The sequence below is a fragment of the Lycorma delicatula genome, chromosome 6, assembly GCF_047948215.1.
Source record: "Lycorma delicatula isolate Av1 chromosome 6, ASM4794821v1, whole genome shotgun sequence".
Classification (NCBI taxonomy): Eukaryota; Metazoa; Arthropoda; class Insecta; order Hemiptera; family Fulgoridae; genus Lycorma; species Lycorma delicatula.
Genome location: NC_134460.1, coordinates 148,728,611 through 148,754,354, shown reverse-complemented (window position 1 = coordinate 148,754,354; position 25,744 = coordinate 148,728,611). Strand labels below are relative to the sequence as shown.

General features: G+C 29.9%; 2 protein-coding genes across 3 annotated transcripts; one reads left to right on the top strand and one right to left on the bottom strand.

Moving 5' to 3' along the window:
* Positions 1-4,887: 4,887 nt before the first annotated feature.
* Tbcc (Tubulin-binding cofactor C) lies at positions 4,888-13,268 on the bottom strand. Its single transcript, XM_075368789.1, has 4 exons — positions 13,068-13,268; positions 12,303-12,347; positions 10,235-10,433; positions 4,888-6,328 (listed from the first exon to the last, which is right to left on the bottom strand). The coding sequence occupies exon 4, from the start codon at positions 6,111-6,113 to the stop codon at positions 5,079-5,081; it is 1,035 nt and encodes a 344-aa protein (XP_075224904.1). The 5' UTR covers positions 6,114-6,328; positions 10,235-10,433; positions 12,303-12,347; positions 13,068-13,268; the 3' UTR covers positions 4,888-5,078.
* Positions 13,269-20,184: 6,916 nt separating this feature from the next.
* LOC142326352 (ATP synthase F(0) complex subunit g, mitochondrial-like) lies at positions 20,185-25,274 on the top strand. 2 transcript variants are annotated; one of them, XR_012756762.1, is made up of 4 exons: positions 20,185-20,323; positions 21,353-21,513; positions 24,667-24,848; positions 25,067-25,274. XR_012756762.1 is itself a non-coding variant. In XM_075368788.1 (3 exons), exons 1-3 carry the CDS (start codon positions 20,302-20,304, stop codon positions 24,772-24,774), a joined length of 291 nt encoding a protein of 96 aa, XP_075224903.1. In that variant the 5' UTR covers positions 20,185-20,301; the 3' UTR covers positions 24,775-24,878. The 2 variants fall into 2 exon arrangements, 1 of the variants encoding a protein (XP_075224903.1); XM_075368788.1 differs by lacking the exon at positions 25,067-25,274 and having other exon boundaries at positions 24,667-24,878.
* The last annotated feature ends 470 nt before the right edge of the window (positions 25,275-25,744 follow it).

Below are 25,744 nucleotides of genomic sequence, written 5' to 3'. Positions count from 1 at the left end.
CGGTAAGCAACATTTTTTTCCACATCATTTTTTTCCACATATGAGGTGCGACAATAAAGTAACGAGTTACTTTATTGTCGCACCTCATATGTGGTGATCTTAAAGTTACAGGTATTTCGTTAGGCTATACTAAGTACATGTATTTTCTTTACGAATGGGACAGCCAAGCTAGGGGTAAACATTATGTTACCAAAGAGTGGAAGAAACAAGACAACTTAACTCCAAATGGGAAAAATATTATTCATGAGCCCTTAGTTGCACCTCAAGAAATGTTTTTATCCCCTCTCCACATCAAGCTAGGACTAATGAAAAATTTTGTAAAAGCAATGAAGGATAGTCCCGAATTTTTGTACATCAGGCAGAAATTTCCAAATGTAAATGAAGGATAAAGAAGGAATATTTGTTGGTCCTCAAATAAGAGAGTTGATCAAAGGTGATGTATTTAACTCAATGTTAAATAATGTAGAAAGTGCAGCTTGGGCTTCATTTAAAGATGTTTGCAAACGTTTTCTCAGGAAACAAAAATCCAACAATTACCATGATATTGTTAATCAACTTCTTACTTCATACAGAGCTGTGGGATGTAATATGTCTTTGAAAATACATTTCCTCCAAACACTGTGAATGTTTCCACCAAGACATTTCAGTGATAAAGGGAAATGGAATGCTAACATGCTAGCTGATTACTGTTGGACATTAATTCGGGATATGCCTGAGGCTAGTTATAAAAAAAAAAGCATCAGTGAAATCATTCTAACACAGGTATGGTCATGCAAAATTATAAATTTTATAGATTTTAACTACATTTTCCCTTAATTTTTTTTTAAGTGTAATTTATTTAAAACTACAGGTGATAGAAAAAATTGTATTTACAGATCTGTAATGTACGCAAAAAAACAATTCAAGAAATGGTATCACACTTACAGAAACATTAAAAAACATTTTTTTTGTCTATCAGTGTTTTCAGAGCCAGGACTCAACAGGAATTTTTTGTAACACAAGCTTAAAATAGACCATAATAATCAAGAAATGAAAATTAGGTAATTCATTTGTTCAAATCATATACTTTTGTATACTAAAACTTTTTTCTAAATATGGTTTGGATTAATCAAATTAATTAAAATAATGTGATGGTAACTCCCATACAGAGTTTTTCTTGGGAGTACCTAATTTCTCTTCACCATGTGTCAGAACTAGATATATTAGAAACTTTAATAATAATGTTACTAGTTTTTAAGTACAATTAACAATTAAGTTGAAATAAGATTTTTTTTGTATGAAAATGTAACTATGAAATTATGTAAAAAAAAGGAGAAATAATAAATAAAATACGTTAACAGAATTCAGTTAACACGTTTTTCTTCTTAAAACAAAAGAAATTCTTTGATGTAAACTAGAGAAAACAATGTAAATGTTAAGTAGACTAACATTCTGCCAAATAAGGCAAGAATTGCCTGATATAATTAGATTATAGACCCTTGCATGTTCTGATAAGAGCAACAAACAATTCTGCCAGTTGGATTTTAGTTGTTTTTTTGTCTTAGGAAACTGCATTGATGATTCAAAGTACCCAATATTTAGTAAAACACCATATCAATTTGAAAACGAATTTACTAAGATAAAACAATTTTGTTTCATTTGAACTGGAACTAGGAGATACATACAAGATTTTACGGTTTTAGCAAGATATTTATTTATATATTTGTACAGTAACAAGCATAAGCCCTCCAGCAGTTATTGATAATGAATTTTGTAGCATGTGAAAATACCATACCTGACCAGGATTCAAAACCAGGACCTCTGGATGAAAGGTCAAGAAGCTATCACTCTGCCATGCAGTTTGGCACATTGCACGGCATCTCATGATGTTATAAGACACACTCCTCCTAGTCACTGACTGGTGAGAAAACAGATAGGTAGTTTACTGAAATATGTGAAAATGTGTGCGATAATGTACACAATTATCAACAATTTGTGATGTTCTGGTGGGAAAGAAAAGGAATTCTATTTGTTAAATGGATGTGTCAACTAGTATCTTCTACTGTAAAAACCTTGAAAAATGTTGCCTCATTTCAAAACAGATGCAGTATGCTTGATCACATCACTATTACTTAATCACATTTTGTTCTAGGATGAGTGAATATAAAAATTGTTACCTCATTACAAGAAATGTCTCTGTATTGGTGGAATATATATTTTATAAAAACATAAAGGGAAACTAACTTATGAGATAAAAATAAACTAATTCATTTTAACCCTAACTGTGCTTACTTTCCAAATAAAAGTTATGTAACCTAAATGCATCAGAAAAACAAAATTTATATAAATAATTATACTTAATAAATTATATACAAAATAAATGAGGAAGTTCATGTAAAATTATGTCTGGAAAAATTATGTTAAAGTTATGGCTTGCAAAAGATTTTGCCCAAATATCTGCTCTGAAGGTAAACTAATGCTGTACAAAAATTCTGTGAACAAATTACTGAGCAAAATTAATGGGTTGATATGCTGACTTACATGAAAAATTCTTAAAATGGGTCACAGGATTGTAAGTGTATCTGAATCTGATACAGATAATTGTCTGGCTTAATAACAATTTTCTCTGAAATTACTAGATACACTTCTGAGACCCACTTTTTCCAATCTTTCATGTAATGTAATTTTTCATGTAACCACTAATTTTATAAATAATTTGTGTTTTTACTTTTAGTTAAAACATTATTTGACTTTCAACCCGGAAATCTGGGTGAAATGGTTTGCTAGCCATAACTTTTAACATACACTATTTCCAGACCTATACTTTACATTGGCTTTTTTCTTTTCTCTCTCTTGCCATCAGGTGCTGAAACCTAGTGGTGGCTAGGGTGCCCACAGCAAACTATGGTTGTCAGACATCATGCCACTCCACGCCACTTGCTGCTCCCTCGAGCACAGTATGTAGCATCTTATACTACAAGTCTACACTCATACCTGACCCAAGGCGGTTGTGTCTGGATGGACTCTCAATTCTTGTTCGGATGAACATTATTTTAAGTTTTATTTAGCTTATGTTTGCTATCTTTAAAGTTAAGTTAAATGTTACAAGTGTTATCTCACAAATTTCTTTTAAACCGCCAAGACGGCATACAATTAAACAATCCTTCAGCAATCAACAAGGTATTGTCTTCATTCATCACCTATGAACATATGCAGTCCACCCTCCCTCTAAAATCTACTGCAATGCTGTTGACCAATGGCGTCCCGTCGACGTCGCAACAAATATGCTTATAAAATATGGCAGCAACTATATAAATTACCAACTTTGTGTAGTGCAGTGAAATTAGAACTATATTCTTAAGTAGTTATATGCACATTTAACAATAGCTGATGATTAAAAATCGTCAGTGACGAATTTTAATTAAAAAATTTTCCACTTCAATTTCATTTGATTTCGAAATGCTACATTTCAAATTGTTTTAAGAGTACCAAATAATATAAAGTGTATTAAATTGCATTAGACAAAATGTATTGTATTAAATTTTACCATAATAAATTGCATTAGAAAAATTATACTGCAAAATGGTTTCTTCAAAAACACACTTTAAAAATTCCCTTGGGTTTTTTTTAAAGAAAGCATTTCACGATACAATACATTTTAAATTGTTTTATTAGTATGTACATCAGATAATTCTTACTTTCTAGTTATAGTTATTAACAAGAAAGTATATAGATCAGTCAAAGAAAATCTAAAAAAATTAGTCTTTTTTTAAGTTTTGTGCCTTAAGGGACATTTAAAAAAATTTAATAAATAAAACAGATTTAAATAAATTGTAAATAATTTGAAAAAAAAGAATTTTATTCCAATGTTCCCAAATCCAAAAAATCTATTTTTGTCAGACAGTAATTTGTGCATATATATATGCAAGTTAGCCTGTATTTGGTTTTATAGTTTTAATACTCACTGACTGGTTTTCTTCAAACCAGGCTACATCTTTAAAATTTTTTAATAATTTTAAAAAGTTCTTTTTTTTTTTAATTTATTATCACACTAAGGGATTATTTTCTTAAAAATTAATTTTACCTACATGCTCCCCCCCCCCCTCTTTACTGTAGGAACCCCCGAAATGAAAAAAAAACTTATTTTGCTATTCCAAATATTTAATGCGCAAAACGTATTTGTTAAAGTCAAAAATCATCATAATAATAAATATCCCTCCCTTGATGCAGGAGCTCCCAAAAGAAAAAAGAAATAATTTAATTTTATTGAAATATTTTAATCATTAAAAAATTACACTGATGTAATTTTTTTTGGGAGCCCCAAATAGCTTAAAATAACTGCATTGAATTCGACCAGCGTAGCCAGTGAAGTTAAGCAATTGAAATAGAAAAAACTTGCGTCAGATTGTTGTATTAAAGTTTTTGTATATCAGCTAATCATTTCATACTTATTTTAACATGAAATGTTTTAAAACTTTAAAATCTGTAAACCTTAACTGCAAGAAACACCTATTTTTTACTATACTGATATAAAATTAATGAAGAATAGAGAATTATATAATTTTTTTTTTCTAATAAAACATCCTATACCTAGAAAAAATTGATACTTTTCACATTAGTTACAATTCTGTATGGTTTTTGATGTAAAAATAGTAAAACATTTTTCAAAACAACTGATGTACTCTTGTCGTCCTTTTAGTTTACTAACAGTATATCTAGGATAACCTGCTAAAAAGGTACAAACTAGTCCTTTTTTACATTAAAAAGTAGGAAACTTTTTATTGAAATTATTTTTCTATTCTGCATTCCTTCTTATGAAACTGTCCTTGTTATTTTCCAGGTAAACCAGTCTATTTAAACCCAAAATAAAAAGAATAATATCCAGATTATTAAAATTAACAAACGATAAAAGTTCAGTAATTCTAATTTAATACAATAATGAGTATTAGAAAGAAATATAAAATTTTTAATTAATTTACAACATTAGAAGCATTAATAAAGAAACTAAAATATTTATATGCTAGGTTACTAAATTTTATTCTATCGATAGAACTAATATTTAAATACTAATAACGTGATTTATTATTTATTATTTCAGATTAATTTTTAAGATCCTGAAGATTTAAACTCCAATCTTGTACTCTTTCTGAAGCATCAATAATTTTCCAATTAGGAGACGGTACATCAAGAGCGAGCCAATTAAAATCATCAACTAAATTCCAATTATTTCGATCCGTATCTAACCCAGCATGTTTAAAATGCTCTTTTATACCTTCGTAATGCCAATTAAACGGTGCAAATTGAACTTGATCTGAATCTTCTATAATGGCACGGCTTGTAACATGTATATAAAATTTTGTATTGCGTGTAGTGTGAACCCGTAACTGTTGACATGGAAAAACTAATGTACAATCGTTACAATTTTCAACAAATACTGATGTGGAAACCGGTCCGGAAAAGATTTTGCATTTATCAGTGTTAGTAACATGTAATGTGCTCGGTGTGCCAAATAAAACAACAGTACAATCGTGAAGCAGTGATATTTCAACATCTTTCCCGTCGACATCGCTCGCATTCAACTTGAGAAATTCCCCGCTTCTATTGTAAAAACCACAATTATTTAAATTAATCTTATCCTTCCACCAAACATTCTTCATTAATTCACCATCTACTTCATCGTTACATTTTTTCTCAACACTATTTTGATTTAAAACTTTATACTTTTTAGCTTTAAAACCAAACTTCTTTTTCGGTAACAATTTTTCTTCTAATTCTTGACAACATATTTGCATTTCTTCTAATGTCTGTTTACATTTTCTTATGTCATAAACCCGTAAATACGATGTCGATGTAGAAAGAAACCTATTCAAATTTTGCAGTTCTTTAGAAAGCTTATCAAAATACTCTGGTAAATTTTCTTTAATGACTAAGCCATTTCTTAATAATTCAATAGTCTCATTTATTTCACACGCTTTCTTTCCAAAAGCATCTAAGAAGTAGTTAACTTGTTGTTGCGCACTACCTAATTCAAGTTTCTCTTCTTTCTGCTTATCTAATTGTTGTTGTAATTCAACATGTCTTTTAATAAGCGATTTTGGCAAATGTTTTAAATTTTCTTCAGCACACTCATCCATTATAAAAAATTGATTATGACCGTCGTAAAAATAAACTATACAGTAATTTACTATTACAATGTTCACAGTAAGATAGTAAGAGTCCACAGAATCCACACAAATCACTTATCCTTCACTCCAGCAGCTTCCTTTAAAACTTTCATGAACTGTTCGTTCTTTTTTCTATCTTCATCAGATATTTTTAGTGATGGTTCATTTTTATTGTAAACTGGGATCTGCAAAAATACAAACATTCATAATATATACAATAAAAAAAAAAAAAAAAAAAACATTACAGGTCAATTACTGATATACAACTAAAGGGCTAAATTAATTTCAAAGAAATTAATATCTTTACAAAACAGGTATGGATAGTTCATCAACTGAAAAAGCTAAATGCGTCATGTTTAATTCTCACTTACTGTAATTTCAACAAAATTTATTTGCACGTAATACGATCAGCTAGAATGAAATCAAGCTAGAATGAAATCAATCATGGATACTGAAAAAATAATAAAAATACAAACAAAAGATTCACATTTGCCACTTATCGATTGGTATATGATATTAACTAATAAATAACTAACTGTAACAACGAATTAATTAAAAATGTTGTTCGTTTCTCAACGTGTTAGTAGGCAACAGTCAGGATCAGTTTATTTCATTCTGATACTGAAAGTAGTATCAGTAAATGTAAAAAAATTATTCTATATGAAATCACTTACCTACGAGGCATATTCATAAAGTAAGGGGAATTTGGTCATTAATAAAAATTAACTCGTGAGAAAAGGTTTTTACTTACAGGTTTTAGTTTACTACATATCTACTTTACTTTTCAACATAATCACCATTCAGTTCTAAGCACTTTTCGTTAACGCTGCACTAGTTTCTTTAACCCCTCTAAATAGAACACCACCTGGGAATTGAACCAGTTGACAATGGCAGTCTTGAGTTCCTCGTCGTTTTCAAACCATTACCACCACACCACTTTTTCAAATGCAAGAAGAAAGGAAGCAGTCGCAAAGTACAAGGTAGTTACTACATAGAGGGGGTGTCAAAAAGTTTCAACAAAAATCTTGAATCTTCTTGATTAAGACATCACGCGCATTGTGAAGGAGAATTAAACCGGATGACAGTTTGCCACGTTGTCAATTATGGATCGTATGTCTCAGTTTGGTGAGTGTTTTGCAGTACATGTCAATTATAATTGTTGATCCAAGTTCCATGAAATTAACCAAAATGATGTCCTTCTCGTTCCAAAAAATCATAGCCAACATTTTTCGACTCAAGTACAGAGATTGCTTAAACTTTTTCGATTTTGGGAAACTTCAATGGCACCACTGAATTCTGCATTGGTGTAAGATATCCTTGTCTCGTCACCCATAAAAATATGGGAAAACAAATCATCAGGTCATAGTCTTAATCTTAAAATGGGAGTTCCAATTATTTTACTATGAAACCTTAACCCTCCAAGGTTATGTAATGGCTCCAGGTTGCAAATCAAAACTATGCAAAATAACATCATTGAGGCTACTATTTTGACAGGTCCAGCTGCAGGAGAACTTGCTCTTATACCCCACATCAAAATGATGCCAACAGACTTACCACTTCAATTCAAGAGGCTGCAATTCCCTATAAAACAAAAGTTTTATAGGGAAAAGTTTTATATAAAAACCTGTTATTTTTGTAATTTCTTGGTAACAAATGAAGTTTTTGCGAGTGTGATCTTCATGTCAATAAACCAATTTCTAGATTTTTGAAATTCGACCTTGAAAGGGGATGAAGAAAGGTAAAAATAAATTTTTAACAATGATTGTAAATTTTCCCAATCGCAACTATAGTGAACTAGATATTCAATAGATTTGGACTTGCAAATACTCTTCAGATATAAATTATTTAAAAACAATTTTAGGATTTTTCTAATTCTGATTTTTTAAGGGGTGCAAAGGTATAGTGTTGTGGCTCAACCAACACAGTCACTGCCACCATAACTGTATGTGTGACTGGCTCCATCTATCTATGGTTACTTGCCTAAAAAACAAGTAAAAGAATTGACTGTTATGGGAAATACAAGTAACCATATAGCACAGCCGAAGCTGTGATGGGGAGCTAGTGAGTATATATTCTGAAAGGGTAAATTCTATGGTTTTTTTTTTGTGTTAATATACTTCAACAGATTCACCATTTGTTGCCCTGTACAAGTCCAGACAGTAATCCAGCTCTTCCCATGTAATCACCAGCATGTCAGGTAATGCTACTGCCACAACAATCCTCTTCCATAGGTGGTTGATGTCATGGATTTTCTTCAATTGAACAATGTTTTTCACATGCCCCCTCCCCGAAAAGAAATCTTGTGTGGGTCATGTCTAGGCTCTTTGGTAGCCATGCAATCGGCCTTCCACTTTGACACCGAACATTTAATGCAGCATTATAATGCGGCAGTGCGTCGTCTAGCTGATAGAAAACTAATCCTTTCTCTTCTTCAATATCGTCAATCTGTGAAAAGACATAAAGTTCAAGCAATATCTTAGAAAATATCCCAATTAATTGTGCTTTCTACAAAAATGAATGGGTCCACAATAACTCATTCAACAGTCCATACCAAACAATAACTTTGAGAGAGTCAGGCTGATGTTTGATCATTTCATGCAGTGGCTCTGATCTCCAAATCCTGTAATTGTGTTGATAACTGACCCACTAATGTAGAACGTCGCCTCATCTGAATACACAACATTTTACTGACCCACTAATGTAGAACGTCGCCTCATCTGAATACACAACATTTTTCAGATAGTCCTCATTTTCAATGTTGTTAAGCATTAAATTTGCTAAGTCCAATCTTTTCACTTTGTTATTGGGTTTGATTTCATGTAAAAGTTGTATCTTATACATTTAGTCTAAGCCTATTACACACCACTTTGTACACTGTCAATTTAAATATTCCTAACTACACTGAACCTAGCTAATGACTTTTTCAGGGTATATGTACAAGATGCTTGGATCTGTTTCACATTTTGTCAGATAAAGGCAGCCTGCCTAGTGATTTCCCCTTTAAGACACTGCCTGTTTCCTAAAACTGGGTATTCCTAAATCACTTGGGTATTGTTTATTTGTAGGAGTGGCACAATCATATTCACATCAATAATTATGCTGAACTGTGATAACTGATCTTCTTTTGATAAACCAAATCACGCAATTTGTAAAACTGTAAAGTATCATTACCTCAGTATAAAAAGAAAAACAAACTTCGCTAGCATTTACCATAACATAAATGACCTTAGAGTTGAAGCAAAATGGAATTTTATTGCATCATCTCATGGCAAAAATCTGAACTCTTGAAATATAAGACAAAAAAAAAAGAAATGCTTATGTGCAACCACCACTGGTTGGCTGTGTTTAGGAGAGGATGAAATGGAAAAATCCAAGATCATCTAATAGAAAAAAGTCAAATTCATATAATGAATTGAATGAAATATATATGTGTATTTCATTTTAGATTATATTTTATAACCTTCAAAGTGTTTTTATACTTACATTTGTTACACAACACTGTGATACAAGTCTATAAGAAGAATAAAAAAGAATGAATATCTAAATCTTTTAAAAGAAAAATTTCACTCAAATTTTGAACATTGGACTTCAGCTGCTGTAAACTTTCAACTCAAATTAAGTAAAAAAGGTACCTGAACCTTAGACAGTATAATATATTCATTTTGATAACTAAGTGTACTAAGTAAATTCTTTGACTAAGAACTTGAAAGTATTCTATTTCATATTCTTATAGACACACACATACTTGAATTTTAAAGATATAATTTTTCCCACTTTCAATATAGTGATTATCTATTTTTTATGTATTCACTCGTTACTTTCATCAAGTCTCTGAACAAACAAAAAATAATCATTCACTCTCAAACAACACCATAAAAAAATTCTAACTTCTAATGCCGATATATGTTTCTCATGCAGATAAGAAACAAACTCGAAAGCAGCTTATTCCATTTAATGGCTAACAAACAACAAACTGGAAAAACTTAACAGGCTACTTTCAAAATTGAAAAAGAAGTTAATAGTGCAAGGAGCAAAAGGAAATAATTAACAATACAAAAAATACAAATACAAATAATATTGCAGTTACTTACATTATCATTGCTACTGTTGGCTATTGCATAAATACCTAATGCCACAAATGACACAGCGGTTAAGATAAATGCAGATCTAACAGACATAACTAATCACAAAAAAAAAATCAGATTTCACCCTTAGACTTCCAGGTTTCTATATCAGCTTTACGAATATTAATATTTTCAGATGACACTGTTTCTCCAACTTTGTAATAACCTACAAAAGAAAAAAAATGTTTTAATGTATTTCTGGCATAATTAAAACAAAAAATAAGTTGTATTAAGGAATAATAAGGATGTAATAATGAGATCTATCGATAAGTATGAAAGAAAAAACTCCAAATTACTTAACAGCCAAAAGGAGAGCAAAATGTACAAAATTTCTAGCGATATAATAAAACCAACCATTAATGGTCGCATAATAAATAAATTTTAGAAATACAAAATAACCTTCAAAATAAGTAAACAAATATTTAAATAAAAATAGCCTTAATATGATGTAGAAAATGATTTAACAAAAAATTTAATCTAATATTACTGTATTTTTTTAACCTAGGCAATGTTTTTAAGTATTCATCTAACTAGATAACACTAGAATTAAAGCAACTTTAACCATGAATATTATACAATGAAATTATTTTGTTTATTGATGTTTTTAGTCCCTCTTTAAGAGCATTTTGAATGATTTATTACACATAAAAAAATGAATTTACATAATCTATCGATAAGAAGAAAGTATATTATAATCGTACACAAAGACGTTAAATGTATAAATCTACTGTATACATGTATCTGATGATTTTCCATAACATAGAAAGAAGCTATAATAATAATCATATATCTATTTAAACAAAATTACTACACTTATAAATAACAGAATATACCTAATATCTCACATTACAATAGTAAAAAATAATATAATTTAGCAGAAGTTTGAACAAATCAATTTATTCTATAAAAACAGTAACTATAAAAAAATGACTATTTCAATAAGTAACTGGCAGTGACTAATATTATAATCTTAAGCTAGAAAAGTTTTGTAGCATTAATTTTATAGGTAAACATTCTAAAAATATTCACAATTATATCAAAATAAAGGGTGCTGGTGCATTACATCTCTACTGTTGACGTTGTTCATCGATACGCTCTATATGTTGGATATTGATTCAGAGAAGTGATTAAGAAGTATTCAACCATGGCTCATAAAAATAAAAATATTTAACCTATTTAGTTCAATGACTTGTCCTCGACTAATAAAACTCTATAGTTAAAGCATTTTTCAAAGTTGTTTTTACTAAGCATCATAAGTCCTCTTGTCACATTTTTTATCTCTTCATTGTCCTCAAACTTGTTTCCTTTAATTTCCTGGAATTTTAAACTTAGAAAAGAGCTAAAAACCTCAGGTAGTGTAATTTACTCTTCACGAATATACTGTCACGTAGCCACAATCTCATAATTATATGCTATTCAAACACAAATTACAATCCAATTATATGTTACTTATTACAATTTGTTTATGGTTCTACCACACCCACAACCAGAGGATAGCCAAAAATGACTAGTTCACAAAACAATACTCACTATTCTAATCATCTTTATTAGCTAAAAGTCAATTAAGATTTATCAATCTAATAAAAGTCATTATTTGTGAATATAAATTAAAATCAGTATATATAAAAAAAACCCTATACTCCATAACAACAGCAATGTCATTATATACATTTTAACAATAACTCAGTAATAAACTGAAACTAACAAACTCGCCTAGAGTAATCATTTCAACAACCTACAATAATGGTAACTAATTTGATATATTAAAAAATAAGAAAAGCAGATTATATATAGAGACTGTAATTTTAAAAAACTATCGCTTGCTTAATTTGAATAACAAAATTTAGTAATAAATGAAATGAGGTTATCACCGATGCAGTTTTATGACTAAATCACGATAATTTAAAAATTGTTAATCAAATTTAAAAATAAAAAAAGATCAGTATACATAGCCTGCTGAAGATATAATGTATAGAATAAAAAAATTAAAATGTATAAATATGTATAAAATAAAAATGTGATTATGTATATTTACCTTCAAGGATCCAGTTATAGTTTTTATGCATATACAATCGAAAATCTGTAAAAAAAATTAACAAAAATATATCACATCTGAGTTGTTAACAAACACATTACTTCACATATAAATTACAACAAAAAAAAATACTGAGGCTTCAATCACAACACTGCAAATAAAATCTGTACTAATCTACATACTGTGAAAAATGACAAGATCTGATCAAAATAAAACTGATATAAAATTCTTTAATGTTTTAAACATTACTGTACATTATCAGTGAATTAGAATGATTAATAATTTACTCCTACTGAAATACAAAACGTGTCACACAAATCAATAATGTTGATCTATTTTACTTCAGATGAACATATAATTTATCAGACCTAAACAACAAAGGCTCATATATTACTTCATGCAACCCCAAACCCTGGCTGCATCTAAAAGATCAATACTTTCTACATAAAACGAAAAGCAAAGAACACTTAAATTTCAACCTAAGTGACTCTGAACAATATTATAACAAAGAGTAAAACTAAATGTTACTGAACAGCTTAAATTACTTTGTTAGAAAAACATTTGCTGATAAAAAAATTCATACCGATCAAATTATTACAGAACGGAACGAACATTCATTATTCGAAATTGGATGTTAAGAACCAATGCTAACAAAAATTTAGTCAAAAGCTGTTCAACTTAAACCGGTTCAAAAGTAATTCAAGAAATAAATTTTAAATAAAATCAAAATAAGAAAGCAGATGTAAAATCATACAATTGACTAACCTTGAGACCTATTCAGCTGATGCCAAACACCGTAACTTATTACAAGACTTCCTAATTCTACGGCCAACAAAAATTTTACACTACCACCAAATAACTTTCTAAAAAAAGACTTTGGATATTTCTTCAACATAGCTGATTAAAAATGTAACACGATTTCTAACCTTTGCCATCTCAAAATGAATTTTATAAAATATCAATCGAATTCACGTTGAAATCGAGAAACGTTACCATTCGATATATCGATTTTCAAAAGTTTTTCAATTTAGTCATGAAAAACAATTCGATCAAACGAATATTCTTACAAAAGCAGTTGGATGATAGATTTGAAGTGTATGTAAATTTCTAACTGAAACTATTGTAGAAAGCATTTGCCCAAATATACTGACAGTAAAATAACAACATATATCCTAAGCTAAAATAAAAATGAAAAACCCCAGTGTTTATAATTTTCATTTATATATGTGAAGGTTAATAGATACATGTCAGCTGTAGCAAATATACAGAGATAATGCATATTTATTTTTTCTAATCAGAAAACTAAACATACTAAATTTTATTCTTCAGTCATTTGACTGGTTTGAAGCAGCTCTCCAAGATTCCCTATCTAGTGCTAGCCGTTTCATTTTGGTATAGCCATACAACCTATATCCCTAACAATTTGTTTTCCATAGTCCAAATGTTGCCTGCCTGTACAATTTTTCCCTTCTACCTGTCCCTCCAATATTAAAGTGACTATTCCAGGATGCCTTAATATTTAGCCTATAAGTTTGTCCCTTTTTTAACTTTATTTTTCCAAATGCTTCTTTCTTCATCAATTTTCCACAACACCTCTTCATTTGTCACTTTATCCAGCCATCTGATTTTTAACATTCTCCTATAACACTACATTCCAAAAGCTTCTAACCTTTTCTTCTCAGGTACTCCAATCGTCCAAGTTTCACTTCCATATAAGCTATGCTCCAAACATATACTTTCAAAAATGCTTTCCTGACGTTTAAATTAATTTTTTATATAAACAAATTATATTTCTAAATGAAGGCTCGTTTCGCCTGTGCTATTCAGCATTTTATATCACTCCTGCTTTGTCCATCATTAGTAATTCTACTTCCCAAATAACAAATAACAAATTTTCTTCTACTACCATAATCTTTTTTCTTCCAATTTTTATATTCAGTGGTCTACCTACATTATTTCTAATACATTTCATTACTTTCGTTTTGTTCTTGTTTATTTTCATGCAGTAGTTCTTGCGTAGGACTTCATCCATGCCATTCATTGTTTCTTCTAAATCCTTTTTACTCTCAACTAGAATTACTATATCATCAGCAAATCATAGCATCTTTATCTTTTCACCTTCTACTGTTACTCCAGATCTAAATTGTTCTTTAACATCGTTAACTGCTAGTTCTATGTAAAGATTAAAAAGTAATGGGGATAGGGAACATCCTTGTCAAACTCCCTTTTTTATTACAGCTTCTTTCTTATGTTCCTCAATTATTACTGTTGCTGTTTGGTTCCTGTAAATATTAGCAATTGTTCTTCTATCTCTGTACTTACTATCTCTTCTATCTACAAACCTAATTTTTTTAAAATGCTGAACATTTTATTCCAGTTTACATCATCAAATGCCTTTTCTAGGTCTACAAAAGCGAAGAATGTTGGTTTGTTTTTCTTTATTCTTTCTATTTCTTTAGTCCTTCCATTATTAATCTGAGCGCTAAAATTGCTTCCCTTGTCCCTATACTTTTCCTGAAACAAAATTGGTCTTCTCCTAACACTTCTTCCACTCTCCTCTCAATTCTTCTGTACAAAATTCTAGTTAAGATTTTTTATGCATGACTAGTTAAACTAATTATTCTGTATTCTTCACATTTATTTGCTCCTGCTTTCTTTGGTATCATAACTATAACACTCTTTTTGAAGTCTGACAGAATTTCCCCTTTTTTGTAAATATTACACACCAGTTTGTATAACCTATCTATTGCTTCCTCACCTGCACTGCGCAGTAATTCTGCAGGTATTCCATCTATTCCAAGAGCCTTTCTGCCGTTCAAATCTTTTAATGCTCTCTTAAATTCAGATCTCAGTATTCTTTCTCCCCTTTCATTCTCTTTGAATTCCTCTTCTTCCTAAATTAGAAAACACACTTTTTTTTCTAATTCATTTCCTCCGTATAACTCTTCAATATATTCCTTCCACCCATCTATCGACCTTTCCTTTTGTATTATAAATTGGTGTACCATCTCTGTTTAACACATTATTAGATTTTAATTTATGTACCACAAAATTTTCCTAACTTTCCTGTATGCTCCGTCTATTTTACCAATGTTCATTTCTCTTTCCACTTCTGAACACTTTTCTTTAATCCACTCTTCTTTCGCCAGTTTGCACTTCCTGTTTATAGCATTTCTTAATTGCCGATAGTTCCTTTTACTTTCTTCATCACTAGCATTCTTATGTTTTCTACATTCATCCATCAGCTGCAATATATCGTCTGAAACCCACGGTTTTCTACCGGTTCTCTTTATTCCGCCTAAGTTTGCTTCTGCTGATTTAAGAATTTCCTTTTTAACATTCTCCCATTCTTCTTCTACATTTTCTACCTTATCTTTTTTACTCAGACCTCTTGCGATGTCCTCCTCAAAAATCTTCTTTACCTCCTCTTCCTCAAGCTTCTCTAAATTCCACCGATTCATCTGACACCTTTTCTTCAGGTTTTTAAACCCCAATCTACATTTCATTATGACCAAATTATGGTCGCTATCAATGTCTGCTCCAGGGTAAGTTTTGCAGTCAACGAATTGATGTCTAAATCTTTGCTTAACCATGATATAATCTATCTGATACCTTGCAGTATCGCCTGGCTTTTTCCATGTGTATATTCTTCTATTATGATTTTTAAATTGGGTGTTGGCAATTACTAAATAATGCTTCATGCAAAACTCTATAAGTTGTCCCTCTTTCATTCCTTTTGCCCAGCCCATATTCACCCACAATATTTGCTTCCTTGCCTTTTCCAATGTTTGCATTCCAATCTCCAACTATTATTAAATTTTCATCCCCTTTTATGTATTTAATTACTTCATCAATTTCTTTGTATACACACACTACCTCATCATCATCATGGGCACTTGTAGACATACAGATCATTGTAACATCTGTATCATTAAGTTTTGATTTTATCCTTATTACAATAATTCTGTCACTACACATTTTGAAATAATGCATAGTGACACAGTATCTCTTCACTATCATATTGTTCATTACAAAACCTACTCCTGCCTGTCCTTTATTTGTAGCTGTGTTAATTATTCTAAACTCACCTAACCAAAAATTGTTTTCCTCTTCCTATCGAACCTCGCTAATTTCTACTACACCTACATTTAAAGAGGGATTCATTTCCCTCTTTAAATTTTCTAACCGACCAACCTTTTTTAAACTTCTAACATGCCACGCCTTGACTCATAGAATGTTATATTTTAATTTACCTCTGGGATATTTTACCAAGGAAGGCGCCTCCATCTTTGTTACATGAAAATGTAGAGCAACATTTTCTTGGAAAAAAGTAGCTGTAGTTTTCCAATGCTTTCAGCTGTGTAGTACTCAGAAGATTGAGTGATGTTGATATGGCTGTTTAAGTCCTTCTGACTTATGCTCTTAACAACTACTGAAAGAGCTGCTGCCCTCTTTCAGGAATCATTCCTTAACCTTAGCTCTCAGCAGATACCTCTCTGATATGATTGAACCTTTGGTCCAGCTACTCTGTGTCACTGAGCTCTCAAGTCCCTTACCATTAGCATGGTCTCATGATTCATAGAGGGAGCTTATTAATGTATAATCCCTTAGAGATAGATAATTTATATTGCAAAACTAAACATTTAATTAAAAAATATTTGAAATTCAAGTGATGTTTGTTATGCTGTAATATGGTTTAAACTAAGAAATAATTGAATAAAAGCTTTTCCTCAAATGTAACTGATAGAATGTGTTTGTTTCATTTCTTTAAAATATTTAAACATTTACTTGTATGCAATTAACTCCAGTGATTATTGTGTAATTATATACATAAAAAAGCAATGAAAAGTAAGAAAAATAAATACTGCCAGTATTCAAAACCATTTTGTAAAAATGATACAATATATATTTTCTAACAAGAGTATTTTATAACATACAACAATATTATAGACAGTATGTAATCATATATAAAGCTAGTGGAAAAAATGTACTTATGTACTGATAAAAAAAATATTAAACTTATTCTGTTTCTGGATGCATTACAATAAAATATTTACTATTTTTTTATTTATTTATGGACTAATGCAATAAGTGATTATCATTCAAGACATTTGTTCATTTCTTTAGCAGGCTAGGCATGCTAGTATGTTTAGGGTGTAATTAATTAAAAAATGGGAAATAAATTCACTCCTCACTTTCCCACAGTGCCCGGTATGGAATGATTGTTGCTCTGAAACCTGGCTATTTGGGAGTGTTTATATTTCATGTTATATTACATATACCTAATTGTGTTGATTATGGCAGAAACACACATATTTTTGGTACCAAAAGACAGAGGATAATCTTTGAAAAATTAGAATCAAATAGTATAAAGCAAGAAATTAATTAATATATAGCTTTCTGTTATGAATTAATGTATTATATATATTATCTCTAACCAATAGGGGATGGGACATATAAGCATAATTGATTGACATAAATTTTATAACATAATATATTAAACTTTCTAAGAAGTCATTCTTTGACTGACAACGTTTACATAAAACCAACTCTCTTCTGTTTTTTGATAAGCAACAGCATCACTGTTGTGTTTGAATACTTTCCAGCAAAACTATTCAATGTGTAGAAATACAGTATCATAATTTTCCAAGGGTAGGTTAATTTATTTTTTCTCAAATTTTAGGAGGAAGACAGCAAACTATATGCAAATTCCTTAATTATATGGGTAAGATCTACTAATATAGAAGTACAAGATCCATTCCTGTAACTTAGCTGCTGCTAACTCAACAAAAGTTTTGCTCAAGTTGCTTAGTAAATTTTAACCAAATTTCTTAACTAAAGTCATAAGAACTATTAGGTTTCAAACTATAAAGTTTGGCTGGTATATTTTTCTTTAAAATGGATTCTGAACAAAAAGTGTTTAAAACCAATGAGTGGTAAAAGATATTATTGGTAAAAATATCTTGGATGTATTGGATGAATCATCTCTTGAATAAGTTTTTCTTTAAAATAAACCATGAGAAAACAAAAAAAAAAATATATATATATATATATGTGTTTTACTATCATTGAAAAGCTCTGGTTCCAAAAGTTAGAAGTAGGATGGATCAAAGAAATTAGAGAAGATATGAAAGAATTGGGAATTTCCCTGACTGACCTACAGAATAAAACTGCAAAAATTACAAAGCTAAAAGATAAAAGCATTAGATTTAAACAAAAGACAGACAAACGACAAAATACAACGAAGAGGGTGTTTACGGATGAAGAAAAGAAAGCAAGATCTGAACGGATGAAGAAATACTGGGCAGCTCGAAAGAGTAAAATAACACGCTTTTCTCAGAAAAGATCCAACTAAAATTGACTTAAGTGGTCCCATGTTGGCCGTAAAAGCATAATAATAATAATAATAATATATGTGTTTTACATGTTAGGCAGAATTTATATTATATTTTTTGGGTTTTGAATTTTTCAAATCAGACTTATACTTACTTTTGAAGATTTGTTGATCAGTTTTCAGTCAGCAAGAAAAAACGATTAAAAATGTATGCAATAAATAACCAGCAACTGCTACACTTGAAGTACCATTTCTAGATTTTTAGTAGTCTTGGAGTGCATCATTAGATATACAAAGAGAAGTAGATATGCTTTGGCTCCCTCACAAGCAATTAAAGGTACCATTTCTTTACACAACTTCTTCAATGTTTATAGCAACTAAATGACTGATGCTAAAAACCTTTCTTTTTCCTGTTTAGCCTCCAGTAATTACTGTTCAGATAATACTTAAGAGGATGAATGAGGATATGTATGAGTGTAAATGAAGTGTAGTCTTGTACAGTCTCAGTTTGACTATTACTGAGATGTGTGGTTAATTGAAACCCAACCACCAAAGAGCACCGGTATCCATGATCTAGTATTCAAATCCGTGTAAAAATAACTGACTTTACTAGGACTTAAACACTGAACTTCCAAATCAGATGATTTGGGAAGACGCATTCACCACTAGACCAACCCGGTGGGTTAAGGCTAAAACTGGTTACATAACTCCACACTTCCTGAATGTCCTCGTTCCAATTCCAAGTTTAACAAAAAAAAAAAAAAAGATCTCACAGATTACTTATCTCCCCTGTAGATCTCAACACTACAAAATGTCTATCACACACAAATGAATGTAACAGCACACTAATTGTCATACTCCCACATAAAATAAATAGAAATGAAAGCAAAGTTAAATAATCTGGAATCATTGTAGCGTTCACAATAAACAAAACAAATAAGACAATATCTAATCAAACAAACACAATGTCCCTTTAATATATAACATAAACCTTTCAGATTGCAGAATTTTCAACAATAGTTAACATGATTTAGTTTTAAATATGTATATAATCAATACTTAAACAATTGTTTAACTAGTTCATTGACAACAATCTACAAAAAAAGTATACTGTCTTAAAACATTTGAAAATATTATGAAATATATAAACAAATAAAATATTCCAAATGAGGGGATACAATTCAAATCATGTATACTTTCTGATGTACACTTTTCGTGTACCTAATTTAAAAAAAAAAACCGCCAGCAATATGTCAACCGAGACCAGCACGATAGTAGCAGTTCCATTTACTGAGGTCGTCGCAAAAACAGCTGAATTTTTGAAGGAAAAAAATAATTTTATAATACAATTTGATTCAGTCAGTCTCACACGTTAAAATGTTTAACTAATAACAACTCTGATAGTCATAGACAAGCAAATTAATTTTTTTTTTAAGTTTATTAAAAAATAGTAAAATTTCTTTCTCGAAATCAATTAAAACATTGTTTTAAAAAATAATACGTAGATTTCTCTGAAATAGAATTCATTCGAAGTGAATTCAGTTTTAAAATAATTGTAATACTTTATATTAATCAATGATTTGATATTTAAATATCATTCAGTAACATCTAATAAAATGTCCTCAGTGAATTGTTGGCAACACTTCCGTAGCATCGAAAGAAAAAATGGCTGGAAAGAATTTTGCAGGTAAAAAAATTAAGGTTTATTTTATCTAATACATAAAGCTTAAAAAAGTAGAAAACTATAAGAAAGTTAATAAGTTTAATTTTGAAACTCGTATTAAAGTATTAACAGTATTTAAGATTTGACATTTGGACAGTAAGGATAAGGACTTTTTTGACCTTTAAAAGTGGTATTTTTTAAACTAATCAAAACGATTTATATCTACCTTATGATATTTCTACCTATCAGTATTTCTTAAGAAATATGAAATTCCTGATATTCTTTTACATATGTATTTATATTTATTTGCCACTAATCGGATTAGTCAATTAAACGGAATCTGTTACTTCTGAAACCGAGGTGATTAAATGTTGGGACAAGGAGAAAAAAGTTTTCATTGTTGAACAAGAATTTCGCTTTACAAACAGGTTATATTATTGCACCCCAAAACATGATTAATTGTAAAACATATTCTGTATGTATGTAAGAAATAATGATCTTTATATGGTTTGTAAATAATGATCTAGGCAAACTTTAATGTTACCTTAACAAACATATCAGTTTTTAGTACTTATTGTAGGAAATAAACCAGACAGATTTGATTCAACCCTAAACATAACTAGCCTATAATTTGAGCAACCTGTTTATGTGAAATGCCAGCGTTAAGTGAATTTGATTTTGTCCAAGATTAGGAGAAAATACAATCATTTTTTATACATCTGCTATATCTGTGGTGGTAATATGCAAGTATTATGATGAAAAGTTAGGATTCAATGTGTGATGTAGGTAATGAACAGGTTCTGTCTCACCCTGTCAAGCAATACTTGTTTTATTTTTCTTCTAAGATGGGCAGTAATAAGGGTTCATCCATGTTAATTGATTTATCTGCTTATCTGAAAATGTCATTACATTTTGATGTGTGTGTGAAATTTTTTTTGGAGAAGTTTATAGAGTACATAAGTTTATAACATTTAAAAAATATTTTAATTGAATATAAATTATAATTAAACTTAATGTTATTTATTATAAAGTATGAATATGTTTCTATTGCAGGTTTAATTAAGGCAGCAAAGCCTCGTTGGGAATTGTTTTTAAAATATGCAAAAGTAGAACTTACACCTCCAAAACCCAATGAATTTGGTCAAGTTAGAGAAGGATTTAGCAACCTTATTGGAGGATTTCAAACTGGCAGGTGGAAACAGTTAACTGTGAAAGTGAGTTTTAAAATAAGATTTATTTTCAGTAAATTTTTACATATGTGACATAGACTGCAATAAATTTTGGTGCTATTTGACTTGTAGATGGTTAGATGTGAAATATTTACTTTTAAAAATAAACTTTAATGCTTTTTGAGAGAGAGAGAGAGAGAGATTACTATCAAGAGGTTCAGTATGCTTTTCAAGAGTATCTTGAATCTGATAGTAAGGATGGTACTAATATTGGAGTTACACTCAGCATTTTGTATTGATTAATATGCATTGCTAAATTCGTAGCTCTTGTTTTAATGAATTTTTTATTCTGTGCGGTTAAGTCTCTTTATGATCACCCAAAGGTGAATCAGTTGTTGGTGAAATTCATTTATTTTTTTAGGTAATTTGAGTAATATTGTTCATACTTTAATGTACCTGCCTTAATGTCAGGAAAACACAAATTCTAAATGTTGGAAAGCAGGTTTGGACAGTGGGTGACTTGTTCTGATTCTAATCTGTTCTTTTTTATAGAGGTTAGGGTTATGGTTAAGGCCAAGAGTTTTATGAAGAGAGAAGTAAATCATAAACTAACCTTAATAGTCATCAGAGTTGGCTGTTGAAGATGATTGATGGTGCTCTTCGTAAGGTGATTATCTGTCTTGCAAGTGATTAATAGTACAGAACATGTGATGTAGTCTCTATGTGTAGTGACTGTATTTCCTTTTTAAATTAATTCCGTCAAGTATCCTAAAAGGGTGGTGTGAAATATTGCCACATCTTTGCAATTTATCCCTAACCTCTACATAAAAGTCTAATCTTAACCCTAACCTCTCTCCACAGAATGGGTTAGCATCTGAACAGGTCTTGATAACTCACAAAACTGATAGCTAATTGACTGGAGTACTGATAATGCGGCGTGGACTTTTATTTTGGACGATTCACCTGCTGTCCAACATTTAGAACTTGTGTTTTCCAAATTCTAAGCATGCTATGGTATATTAAAGTGAAAAAAAGTGAGGTTGATCAAATAATAGCTCAGAATTACCTTTTTTTTTAATCAGTATTACTATATTTAGATTTGAAAATTGAATTATTTCATTTTTATATTTAATTTCTTTTCAGGTTTGTGGAAACAAAAAAATTATGTCTTAAAGATATATAGTAAAAAAAAAACCAAATCAATATAAAACAATACTATATTTTATTCATACTTTTGCTTATACTCAAGGAGACGGCTCAAAAAATTAATTGAAAATTTGAGTTATAAAAACATAGAATCAGAACTTTGAAATTAATTGTTTTTGGGGAAAAATAGACAACCTTTTTAGGTATTTTTAGCCAAGACTTTATATGAGATTTCCCTAAAAAAATGTTTTGAGACTCAGGAGTCAGATCCTTACTTTTGTGTAAGCCTGTATTATATTGTATCTTGTTAAAATTAGCTTTATCTACAGAATGAAAAGTCTCTCCCTATTTCAAAATACTTATTCTATATTTATAAACAATTTTAACAAGAAATGGGAACAACAGGAAAGTATTCAGAGTGAAGTTCTATTAAAATTCAATATGAGCATCAGATTTTGCTACTAGCTTCTCAAGCCATTCAGGGATCACGTCAGCTGATTTCATCAGGAACTCTTGTGGAATGCAAAACATAGCTTCTCATGTTCACCCTTTAAGTTCTTCCAAATTCTTTTAGTTTGATACAGTAGACTTGCTCTTTTAACAGACCCCAAAGAAAAAAGTCACAGAGTGTTAAGTCAGGACTGCTGGCTGGCCATTTACACAGACCATGATGATCCATTCATCTTCCAGACCCTACCAAGTCTATTTGACAAGGTGCAAGGGAAAGTGGGCTGTCCTACACACAATATGAACTGGGCTCTAGAAAGAGCTGAAATGAATTACTTGAAAGCTGCACTACTGCCAGTTACTTTCCACAGAAGAGTGCAACATTTGCCGTGGAGTTTGGGTAGAATATATTGGCTTTGTGTGAGGATGAAAAAACCAAAAAAAAGTGTATTTGCTGACAAAACTTTTCATCTTTCACAGTGTGCTTAAAACCTATGGGGTCTGGGACCAACTTTATTCAATTTATTAGATCAAAAACCATAAGGAAGCGCCCAATCTAACTTCGATTTGTACTACAAGAATTTTAGTATGGTTTAATATCACCAAGGGAGCAGAAAGCAGGGCTAAATGTTTCACAAGCTGAAAAACTCTCTTTTATAAATTTTTTTATCTTACTTGATTATATAATCATCTCCTGAGAGTTTGCTGTGCAATTTGGAATCAAGTAAATAAAATTTACTCTAAAAGTCATTAAAATTTGATTACTGAATCTTTGTTAATATAAGAGCAGCCCAAGTTCAAAGTACATTTTACCAATAAAATTTTATTATGAAAATAATTTGTTTTTAGATCTTAATATACATAGATACATACACACTTGAAACATTTATGATGTTTAAAGTAAAGATTGTGCTTGCTCATAAACAAACCTCTTAGGCTGGTACAAAAAATACTTAAAGTTGGGAAAAGAAAGATAGATAGGTAATATTAAAAAATAAATAGCAAGCAGGTTTACATATATTGATTTGTACATCTTAAGTTTGTGATTTCAGTTTTTCTTTATAGTTTTTAGTATTCAGAATTTTCAGTAAATTTGGTAGTTTATTGAAAAGTAAATTGCATTATAGTAGTTATTTTTCTTTCCAATTTCGTTTTGCACTGTAGGTAATAGAATTTTTTTTGTAGTGTTGCTTATGCCATTTGTGTATATTAAAGGAGACCTTTGTAATAGTGTGCTATAACTTCTAAAATATACCTTTCTCTAATGTCTAATGGTTTTACACAATTTCTATCAGTTTTTTAATTATTTTATTTTGAATGTTTACTTTGTATTTTGCATTTTTATTGAAAACTAATTTTAATTCTGAGTTTTTAAGGATGCTTTCGTAATAGCCTGTCTTATGATTAAATTAACCTGAAATATGATTAGAGTTAAGAATTAACATTTTCACTTAATATTTATATTTTTATTTACCAATTGTTAATGAAGTTAAAATTTACAAAATTATTGTTTTACTACTAATCGCATCTGCATACTAAGATAAGAATCCCTATAATTTTTTCAACATGTATAAATCTTGTATTTAACTTAAATTTTCATTACAGGAAGCCTGGTTGAACACATTAGTTGCTACTGAAGTTGTTATGTGGTTCTTTTTGGGTGAAGTAATTGGTAAACGACACATTGCTGGATATAAGTGGCCTAGTCATTAGAGGATAAAGTGAAATAGCCATTTTATGTAATCGTAAATTATTTCATTAAAAAAATTGTATTTGCAATTTTTACAGTAAGTTGTCAATAAAATGTTTTTGTTTTATTTTACTGTTTCATTTATTTTTGAAAATGTATTTTTGAAAATGAAATTACTAAATAATTAGTAATTATTTAGTAATAATTACTAATTATTTAGTAATTATTACTAAATAATTAGTAAATTATTATTAGTAAATAATAATAATTTATTATTATTACTAATAAATTATTATTTTTTTTTTTTTTGAGTAGGGGCATCGACTACTTTAGTTGCTACTGAAGTTGTTATGTGGTTCTTTTTGGGTGAAGTAATTGGTAAACGACACATTGCTGGATATAAGTGGCCTAGTCATTAGAGGATAAAGTGAAATAGCCATTTTATGTAATCGTAAATTATTTCATTAAAAAAATTGTATTTGCAATTTTTACAGTAAGTTGTCAATAAAATGTTTTTGTTTTATTTTACTGTTTCATTTATTTTTGAAAATGTATTTTTGAAAATGAAATTACTAAATAATTAGTAATTATTTAGTAATAATTACTAATTATTTAGTAATTATTACTAAATAATTAGTAAATTATTATTAGTAAATAATAATAATTTATTATTATTACTAATAAATTATTATTTTTTTTTTTTTTGAGTAGGGGCATCGACTACTTTGGTCATTAGCCCCATCCCACTTCAAAAAAAAATAAAAAAAAGGGTTAAAAATTTCACATCGTGTCAAAAAAAGATCAAAATTTTACTTTTCTTATAACTTCTGATCCAATAAAATTACTTTCTAGGCTTTCCTTTCGGCCATCCTTTTTTACGTTTCTCCATTCTTCTGACGGCCTCAACCTCTGATGACAGCGTATCTGAGGCCTCAGACATGGCATCGTCTTCCTCTATTTCGGATGCCAGTGACGTTCTTCGGCTGACGTCAG